At 45.7% G+C, this 10,931-nt stretch overlaps 1 protein-coding gene across 1 annotated transcript in view; it reads right to left on the reverse strand.

Moving 5' to 3' along the window:
• The window catches only part of LOC311025012 (NACHT, LRR and PYD domains-containing protein 1b allele 5-like), a 43,105-nt gene extending 34,945 nt beyond the window's left edge, over nt 1-8,160 (reverse strand). The window contains exons 1-4 of the mRNA XM_084027676.1: nt 7,382-8,160; nt 7,209-7,282; nt 6,846-7,060; nt 6,503-6,753 (exon numbers count right to left, since the gene is read on the reverse strand). Coding sequence (XP_083883802.1) covers nt 6,503-6,753; nt 6,846-7,060; nt 7,209-7,282; nt 7,382-7,438 — 597 coding nt within the window. The 5' untranslated portion in view covers nt 7,439-8,160. The remainder of the gene's footprint in view (nt 1-6,502; nt 6,754-6,845; nt 7,061-7,208; nt 7,283-7,381) is intronic.
• Nucleotides 8,161-10,931: the final 2,771 nt, after the last annotated feature.

Here is a 10,931-nt window from a genome sequence, read left to right on the forward strand (position 1 = left end):
CTCCGCTTCCTCTCCACCATCCAACCATCCCCGTGAGCCATTCATACCCACACCAGCCAGGTACTCAGGGGTGTTAGGGACATGTAGCCAGTTTTTGCATCAGTGCTCTTTAGTTTTTAATCAACAGCCACTCACTTACGCTACTGATCAAGCTAAGATAGCCTTTATCATGAGCCTACTAACTGATAAGGCTGCGGCCTGGGCTTTGGCCGTGTCTGAGAGCAGTTCTCCCGTATGTGACTCGTTTTCCTCTTTTACTGCTGAGTTGAGGAAGATTTTTGATCATCCTGTTAAGGGCAGGGAAGCTAGTAGCCGGCTTCTCGCCTTACAGCAGGGCTCCGGTACCGTCGCTCATTACTCGATTGACTTCCGCATTCTTGCGACGGAGAGCGGGTGGGATGAGACAGCGTTACAGGGGGCTTTTCGCAGGGGGCTTAGTGACGAAATTAAGGACGAGTTAGCAGCTAGGGACGAAACATCTTCCCTAGACGAGCTCATAGCACTAGCCACCCGTTTAGACAATCGCCTCCGTGAGAGGCGCAGGGAGAAGACAGCCAGGCACAGTTTCCCTTTTCCCCCAGCCCGTCCCTGGTCTGCGCGGCCACCTGTGTCGCCTTCATCTCCTCCTCCTGCTCCGCCGGCTACCGGAGACCCTTCCTCCACGGCGCCTCCGCTCTCCAGCACCGAGGAACCCATGCAGCTGGGCGGGACCAGGCTATCCCAGGTCGAGCGTCTTCGACGTCGGCGCCTGGGGTTGTGTGGCTACTGTGGCCAGTCCGGTCACCTTCTCCTCCAGTGCCTGATCCTGCCAAAAGGGCAGGCTCACCAGTCTCAGGAGGGGCACTGGTGAGCCATACATCTATCCCGTCCTCCTCACCTCGCCGCCTTCAGCTTAAAGGTACTGTTTCCTGGCATTGTATGTCTTACCCTCTGCAAGTTCTAGTGGATTCTGGTTCTGATGAGAACTTTATTGACGCTGATATTGTCTCCCGGTTGAGTCTCCCCTCTGAGCTCTTACCTTCAGCTAAGGACGTGGTTGCCCTCGACGGGAGACTGCTGGGCCGGGTCACTCACCGTACAGCTAATCTGTCTCTGCTCCTCTCCGGTAACCACCATGAGTCCATTTCTTTTTTTATTATCTCCTCACCCAGTGCTCCGCTAGTGTTAGGTCTCCCCTGGTTGAGTTTGCACAATCCTCACATTGATTGGACCACCTCCTCTATCACTAACTGGAGCATTTTTTGTCACTCTCATTGCCTACACTCCGCTATTCCAGCCACTGGTTCACCTGCGCCACCTCCTCCTCAACCTGTTGACCTTACTGGTGTCCCCAGTCATTACCACGACCTCCAGGAGGTTTTTAATAAGGACCGCGCCAAGTCCTTGCCGCCCCACAGACCCTATGACTGCGGCATTGATCTACTTCCTGGTGCCCCTTTACCTTCCAGCAAGCTATATAATCTCTCCAGACCGGAGAGAACAGCCATGGAGACCTACATCTCGGACTCCCTGGCAGCAGGTCTTATTCGCCCCTCATCCTCTCCGGTGGGGGCGGGGTTTTTCTTTGTGGCCAAGAAGGACAAGTCTCTACGTCCCTGTATTGATTACAGGGGTTTAAATGAAATTACTGTCCGCAATAAGTACCCTCTGCCACTCATTGACTCTGCTTTCAGCTCCCTACACGAAGCTACCATCTTTACCAAGCTGGACCTAAGGAACGCGTACCACCTGGTACGCATTAGGGAGGGGGACGAATGGAAGACTGCCTTCAACACGCCACTGGGACATTTTGAATATTGTGTTATGCCTTTTGGACTAACTAATGCTCCTGCTGTATTCCAGGCTCTTGTGAATGATGTATTACGTGACATGTTGAACAAATTTGTGTTTGTGTACATCGATGACATTCTCATTTTTTCACAGTCTTTGGAGGACCATGTTCAGCACGTCAAGATCGTGTTACAGAGGCTCTTGGAGAACAGGCTGTACGTGAAGGCTGAGAAATGCAATTTTCATGTTTCCTCCGTACAGTTTCTGGGCTTTGTGGTGGAGAAGGGCCAGATCCGAACTGACCCAGCCAAGGTACAGGCAGTGGCCAACTGGCCCATTCCCGCATCCCGGAAGCAGTTACAGAGGTTTCTGGGATTCGCTAACTTTTACCGCAGGTTCATCAGGGGTTATAGTTCTGTCGCCTCCCCTCTAACCAAGTTGACCTCTGTTAAGACTCCCTTTTTGTGGTCCCCTGCAGCAGAAGCTGCCTTCAGTAAATTGAAGATGTTGTTTTCCTCTGCTCCTGTGCTCATACACCCAGATCACTCCGCTCAGTTTGTGGTGGAGGTCGACGCCTCGGACACAGGTGTAGGAGCGGTCCTCTCTCAACGACCCACCTCGGACCAGAAGCTGCATCCCTGTGCCTACTTCTCCCGCCGACTTTCTTCTGCAGAGAGAAATTATGACGTTGGTAACCGTGAGCTTCTGGCAGTCATTCTGGCTCTTCAGGAGTGGAGACACCTGCTGGAAGGAACTACTTTTCCTTTTGTTGTTTGGACGGACCATAAAAACCTCTCTTATCTCCGCTCTGCTCGCAGGTTGAACCCTCGCCAGGCCCGGTGGGCCTTGTTCCTGGGCCGGTTTAATTTCACCCTCACCTACCGGCCTGGGTCCAAGAACACCAAGCCGGATGCCCTGTCCCGTCAGTTTGACTCTCTGGAGAAGGAGCCGAGTGGGGAGACCATCTTACCCTCGACGTGTGTGGTTGGAGCTGCCAGGTGGGAGGTCGAAAGGTTGGTCCAGGAGGCTAGGGAGGACCGTCCGGATCCTGAGTGCTGTCCACCAGGACGGTTGTTTGTGCCTGCGCCCGTCCGGGGCCCAGTGCTTCAGTGGGGACACGCCTCCAAGGTGGCTTGCCACCCCGGTTTCCACCGCACTCTGACCCTTTTACAGCAGCGTTTTTGGTGGCCCTCCATGTCCGCTGACACTAAGAGGTTCGTCGCCGCCTGCTCCGTCTGTGCCCGCAGTAAGGCTTCTCACCGCCCGCCCGCTGGACTTCTCCGTCCTCTCCCCATCCCTCACAGACCTTGGTCCCACATCGCGGTGGACTTCGTCACTGGCCTGCCCCCGTCCGAAGGTAACTCTGCCATATTGACTGTTGTGGATCGATTTTCTAAAGCGGTGCACTTTGTTCCTCTACCCAAGCTCCCCTCAGCCCTGGAGACTGCCAACCTGCTGGTCCTACACGTGTTCCGGCTGCACGGCATTCCCCAGGATATTGTCTCGGACCGTGGACCCCAGTTCTCGTCGCAGGTTTGGCGAGCCTTTTGCCGAGCGATGGGGGCTTCGGCCAGCCTCTCCTCGGGATACCATCCACAGACCAACGGCCAGACGGAGCGGGCTAACCAGGACCTTGAGACGGCTCTTCGTTGTGTTACCGCCCGCCACCCGGCCTCCTGGTCCACCCACCTCCCCTGGGTGGAATATGCCCACAACTCCCTGGTCTGCTCCGCCACAGGTGTGTCTCCTTTTATGGCCGCTAACGGTTTCCAGCCTCCATTATTTCCCTCTCAGGAGACGGAGTCGGCGGTTCCCTCGGTGCAGGGTCATCTCCGGCGCGCCCGCCGGGTCTGGCGGGAGACTCGGGCAGCCCTTTCCCGCACTGCGGCTCGGAACAAGAGGCTGGCGGACCTCCACCGGGCTTCTGCACCTGTCTACCAGCCCGGACAAAGGGTTTGGTTATCTTCTCGGGATCTCCCGCTGCAGACTGAATCCCGGAAACTAGCGCCCAGATACATCGGCCCCTTTGAGGTCGACCGGGTGATTAATCCCGCGGTGGTGAGACTGAGGCTTCCACCTGCCTTGAAGGTGCACCCTTCTTTCCATGTCTCTCTCCTGAAGCCAGTAGTCACCAGCCCTCTGTCCCCTCCGGCCGAGACCCCTCCACCCCCCCGGATTATCGATGACCATCCTGTCTACACTGTCCGGCGGCTGTTGGATGTACGGAGGCGGGGTCGTGGTTACCAGTATCTGGTGGACTGGGAGGGATATGGTCCGGAGGAGCGCTCCTGGGTTAAGCGTTCTCTCATCCTGGACCCTACTCTGCTTGTTGACTTTTACTCTCTGTTCCCTGGGAAGCCTGGTAGACCGCCAGGTGGCGTTCCTTGAGGGGGGGGTACTGTGAGGGTTGTTTGTGTGTGTGCCTGCTGTTTCTCCTTCCCCGCCTCTTTTTCTCCCCTACAGGGCGCGGCAGGCGGGGCTGACGAGGCACACCGGTTCTCAATCTCTCATCACCGCTTCACATATAACCTCTGGCTCACCCACTACTACTCGGCCAGATAATTCCGTCTCATCGGTAGAGCTGACACTTCCCGCTTTTCGTAGCAGCATCTCAGTGGTTATTCCTTCGTGAGTTTGACGTGCTCCTTTTTCTTGTTTTCAGTTTGTTCTCCCTCGCCTGCCTGCCTCGGTTGAGATTCCTGAGTTTGGTTTTTTCGCCTTCGTGCCTGAGTTCCTGAGTTTCGTTTTTTCGCCTTGGTGCCTGAGATTTTTGGTTGGTCCAGAGGACGCCGCGCTGTCGGACCGACGGCCTATATATTTGTTCTTGTTTTTTCAACTTTCGCTGTTTAATAAACTCTGTAAACTATACTCAGCCTGCTCATCTGTGCTTCCGGGTCCAACCCCCCTCCAGCCTGCAACAATTTCAAATATTAAAATGTCTCGTGTTAAAAACAACCGGAAGCAGGTGTGGAGGACGTCAGTCAGTCAGTCCATAGTTTATAGGAGAGTCAAAAATATGCCGCGATCTAACGTTCACTTTGCTTTCCGAGAGACGTATTCAAAGAGCGTCGGAATTTGAGCTTGTGGCTTAAAAGCAATTATGAAAGGTGAACTTTAGCTCGTTTTGCATATTTACTCTTCAACAAGTGAAGTTGCTGTTCATCATATACGTGTTGCTGCTTATGTTGGCGCCCTCGTAGAGCAACTAGCCTTTTTATCTTCATCTATCGGATTTACGTTCTCAGCTGTTAAACGTCTGGCACGTCGCCATAGTAACGCATCTTCAAAACGTCGACGTAAACAAACAGTGTCGTGCGCGCGCATGAAAAGGATGCCGAAATAAGACATAATGACGATTTGTAAAAAAAAAAAATGGTTTTGTAGGGTTTGTTAGGTCTGTCTGAAAAATTTTATGAGCAAATTTTATTGAATTTTATTTATTTGTCTTTTAAGAGACATTTCTCTCTCTTGCACTATTGATTATTTTGTTAAGGGGTTTGTTCAATATGCAATACGACAACTCAATACAACACGTTAAGCTAAATCTGTAATTATTCTTATTACAATTAATATTTATATAAATGTTATAATTAAATTGTAATAATATATATTATTTTTATTATTATGAAGACACATAATATACAAACATAATATTACACATAGAAACACCTCGTCCTCAATGCTTAAAAAACATACAAATGTTGGTTCCAATATTTCCAATATTAATATAATGTCTCGTGTTAAAAACAACTCACGGTCACCGGAAGCAGGTGTGGAGGACGTCAGTCCAGCGATGTCTGCAACTGTCATATAGGAAGCACGGTTACATCCTGATAACACTCTGACCAAAACACCGTTTATGAATATTTAATATTCTGCTGGGTTTTATCAACCCACTCCAGGACCAAACCAACTCTTCGGTCAGACCGTTGAGCCGTGTCTTACCTTGTATGTGACCGGTGTTTTGGTATTCTTCTGAAAATGAAAAAGGGAGGAAAAGAAAATGGACATATTTTGGCTTCACTCATGATACATATTTGAGTGACGGTGAAAGTGAAAAGTGTTTAATAGGTTGTGCAGATGAATTCTGGTGATATTATTTAAATCTGACCTTTTCGAATCGTATCGTCCCATACTGCTTTAAGCTCCTTACTGTGTTCGAGCTTGAGTGTAAAGTCTGCGTCTGGATTTCTTATGAACACTCCGAAGAAACTTGGGATACTGCTTTTATATCTGAGCTTTATGTTCTGAAGAAAAAAAATAAAATATGGGAAAAGGAAGTTAGACTTTCAGCATCCGAAGTTTGCAACAGCGATTAGTACGTTTTTTCGTTTTCTCATCTAAATCAATGAACAGAAAAATTATGAATATAACTGCCAAAAATTGGTAAAATGTCATGATTTCAGATATTTGAATGTTATTTAAATATTCATAATAACAAAACGCTCACATTGTTCATAGATATTTAAATAAAAAGGTTGATTTTAGGTTTGACGCACTGAAATAATCTTATTTCAATCAAACATACTTTAGGTTTAACTTCTGCACCGTGGAAATCTGCTGTGAGGACAAAACGATCTTGCATTTTCAGGGACTCATCTGGCGGCGGCTTTTTGATGATTTTGTATCCGTAGCTCTTGTCCAGTTGCTGTTGGGACAAAAACACGAGTTGCCTGTGCTGTGTTTTCATCACGTGATTTATGGCATTAGTGACAGTAAGATATGAAATAACCTGTTTTAGACCAGGATCACGTGGGATCAGATAAACATGGAGTGTGAGGAATGCTGTGTTGATCTTGTATATTAAAACATCACACAGTATCTTCACTGGGAAGCCAACTTTCATCAGGATCGCTCTCGGAGAGAAAACTGGTTCGGACAGTTTGACGTGGTGCGATGTGACCTCGGACGCTTTCTCCACGACATCTCCAGAGTCCTCTATGTACAGGACTGCAAACTTGTCCCATATTTCAGGGTTGTCGTCTGCACAACATAAGAGCACATAACATAAGGATTGCATCAGCTGTTGTACTCATGCTGTCTGTAATTTAAAAGCACACGTTCTCTCCACTTACCTATGCAGATCCAGTGTGGCAGCTGTACTTCAGATAGCTTCCCGGCGATGACTGTGATGTCCATTAGGGGACCTGCAGGCATGTATTGCATCGACTCCATCCTCTGCATATGTCCTTCCCAAGAGCAGAACTGATACTTTAAGCTGACCTTTTCCTTGCAGACCCAGCGCAAGCCAGAGACGCTGCATTCAAAGTTTCCCGCGTCAGACTGTAGACTACAGCAAGCCGTAGAAAAATAAATTATTCATAGTGATTGTGCACAAAAATACTGCATTAGTGGTATTAAAAAAGATGAGCATATATCCCTAGAATTTAGATCCAGTTTGCTGTGATGCAGGATTTAGGACCTTATTCTTTTTTCACCTGTACGTCGGAGCCTCATCTGCATCTGCACTGTTCACGTCAGGTTCAACTTTAGTCCAGTCGCTGCAGTCCTGCTGCAGAGGACAAAGATGTTTGGAAATAAGTGGAGATGGGGCTTTTTGCAACATCATATAAATGAACAAATGAAAGTGATGAACTGATGTGAGGATTACCATAACGCTTCCACCACCCTCAGGCTCCATGCGTCCCGGAGGCCCTTGTGAGGACATGTCTGAATTTGTTTCAAATTGTTATTTTGATATATAAGGTCATGTGATTAATGTGGTATTTTAACCTGAAATATTTCAAGTGAATAATTAGCATGAGGGGGAAAGCCTGTCAGCACTGAGATTCTCCTCCGTCGTCACCGAATCAGAAATGGAGACAAAACCGTAGTGGTCTGTGGTCTCGCAGAGGTCTATGATAGTCCTGTTGGGTCTAATGTGAGGTTCTATGTGGAGGAACCAGAGAGTGTCTACGGTCCATCAACAAGGTCGCTGCTGTATTTTTGTCTAAATTATGTTATTTTAAGTGTTGATGGAGCAGCTACAGTGTTTACAAATCGTCATCATTATGTAGTTAGTTCGGCAGCCTTTTTGTGTTGCAATTAAAGTCCTGGAGGATAATAATTCAAGGAAAAGTCTGAGGATCACCAAAGTGATAACGATGCATCCTCAAGGTACAATGAATGTAGAAACAACATTTCTTGGCACTCCAAGAGTTCACTGGTACTTGAGGGAAATGTCCAGGATCATCAAAGATCTCTGGACAAAATGTAATTGTGATGCATCCAATAATGGTGCAGTGTGTCCGTCACACCGAAAGACAAACACCGACGTTACCATGGAGCCCCTTGCATGGCTGAAACACTGACTGATCTGATCTAATCGAAAGCATGTGCTTCAACGGACGTTATTCAAACCACAAATTTAAATGACTGTTTGACCGTCCACATGCAATTTGATTTAAGAAAAAAAAGGCATTAAAGTGTAATAAACAAAAACCAACTTGCCTTTGGATCCTGACCTAACGTCCAACAACCTCTGCACCAGATCACTCCTGTTCATCTGCGTTAAAACCTCCCTGGTCACCTCCAAAGCCTGTTGGCCATAGGTCTCCATCATCAGCTCCACTATCTCGGCTTCGCCTGCCAGCTCCATTATCTGTCTGGAGATTCTTGGGAGGCCTTTCTCCATTTTACTGTCCTGCAAGACATGCTTGAATTTCTCAAGCTCATCGTAGTTGAAATCTTCCAGCGTTTCCAAAAGCTTCAACTGGACTGACATTTTCTCTGAGGAGGAAGAAAAGAGAAAATTACTGACCGATTCCAAATCAGACTTTAAAAGACTTAGTTGCTTTTGAACAAAATATAAATAAATAATTAGAAAATAACATATTCTGCTTCAGAACACTCTACTCACTCAATGCAGAAGCCATGCAACAAATACTTCCTTTGATAAGATTATAATGTGAAAATTGTGTCAAACTATTTAATTGAATATTCATTGTGTACAAATCCACAATAATATTGCATGAAAAACATGGCACCCAGTAGCCTGATCATACCAATAACTGTCCTCAATTGACAGTCAATCAAAATGTCATATATTCTATTATACAATAATGTGAACTCAACTACTCAGTCTGTCCTTGATTACATTTTTAAATAGTAGTATTTTGTTAATATCTGTTATTTATTACATTCTGTTTTGCCTCTTGTTGTTGCACTATCCTCTTTGCTGCTGTAATCCTGTAAATGTCCCGCCGTGGGACTAAAAAAGGTTTATCTTATCGTAACAGAGGTGCTGATTAAAGTCAACAGCAAAATGTGATTATTTGGCCTACATGTACTGTATTTTACTATAAATTGTACATTTAAAAATAATTACACCAAATTAATTCCAGTGACATCACAAAAATCAAAGAGTCTGGATTCAATTGGCTGATGCTGCATGTTATTGCTTTGCTGCCCTTTTTATTTATTCTATAACATTTTTCATGGGCGGTAAAATAAAGTTTTAACCACTTTCTTTAAAATATATTTCTATTTTTCTCTCTGACCTTTGAATCCTGAGTTGGACATTCCCGTCACCAGATCAGTCCTGTTCATGTCCCTTAAAATGTCGATGGTCACCTCCCAAGACAGCAAACCACAGGTCTCCACCATCAGTTTCACCAGTAGGTCTGTGCTGTACCGTTTTTCCCAGTTTATGTGTCGGACCCTCTTCATGAAGAGCGTTAGCTTCAGCAACCACTTGAATTTCTTCAGCTCCTCCTCACTCAAAGTCTTCACTGTTTCCAAAAGAATCTGTTTCAAATCCTGTGTAAACGTGTAATTTCCCAATTGGGACGGTTAAAGATTCATTTATTTGCATTTTGTCAGTGTTATAGACGTCGAGTGTAAATGTTATGAGATTAGTTTTTTCTGCATGATCACTCAAGACAATGATACACTAATATATTTTCTACTGATTTCATTTTCTTTTGAAGTATTAAGTGTTTTAATTTCTTAACATCAAAGTCAAATATGAGTCCCTCCATCCTTTAATTCATGTTAATTAACAACTCCTTTCTGATCTCAACGCATTATGTTTCTGTAACAGGAGCTCAAAGAAACGGTTTTCTCTCTTTTCCATCATAACATTATTACTTAAGAGCTCAACATTAACAGTGAGAGGCAATTTAAGAAACTCACTGTTTGGTTCGTTTTATCATTTATGATGATTTAAAATGTAAAATATAGTCACACTCACGTTCAGCAACAGTGTAGGTTGATGTTCATCCACAAAGTGTTGCTCTGAGGAGAAAAGACATTAAATAACTCAGACAATTCAAATCTAATTGAATCACTAAGAATCACTTTTAATGAGACACAGTTGCTTCAAAAGAAAGAAAACAATTTCAGTACAAAACACAGAACTCAATCAGATTTACCTTTTTGTTATTATGAACTATAAAAAGTATTTATTAGACACATGTTTATGTTGTTTTTGTTTTAATCTTTACAATCGCACCATTTATACTGGACTTTGTGGCATAACGCCGCCACCACGCCTCCATTCTGTCTCTGTACCTTTGACACCAAAAAGAAAGAAGGAGTGATCATCCTGCAACGAGAAGGCGGAGTAAAGGGGCTTATGTCTTACCTGTGAGTCCTGAACTGAGCTTTGGTAACCTCTGTATCAGATCTGTCCTGTTCATTTGTTTAAAAGCCTCCGTGGTTAACTCCACAGACTGTTGGCCGTAGGTCTCCGTCATCAGATACACGGTCATCCTTCTGTCTTTCACATAACTGTGTCGCCACATAAATGGGAAGAATGAGAGGTTCTTCTGATGGACAATCAACATCAGGAACCTCCTGAATCTCTCAAACCTCAGATCATCCAAATCATTCAGGGTTTCCAAAATCAGCTGTTGAACAGCTACTCTTGTCGCTACCTTAAAAAAAATGATACATTCATTAAATAAATATGTAGTCCATGAATGAACCTGCATTAGGTGAATGAAAGCTGTGTTGTACTCAGTCAGACAGATGTAACATTACTCACTTTCCTGATCAATCCAGACCGGTGTTCACCTGAGTCTTGCTCTGAGGGTAAAAGTGGTAAAAGTCATTGATTCAACATTTTGGGGATTTTTACATGTTTTTGTCTTTTATTGTTATTACTTTTGGGTCCTGAGCTGCTGTCTGACAGCCTCTGCACCAGATCAGTCCTGCTGATC

This window comes from Eutrigla gurnardus, assembly GCF_963514095.1.
Source record: "Eutrigla gurnardus genome assembly, chromosome: 14".
In the NCBI taxonomy this organism is placed as follows: Eukaryota; Metazoa; Chordata; class Actinopteri; order Perciformes; family Triglidae; genus Eutrigla; species Eutrigla gurnardus.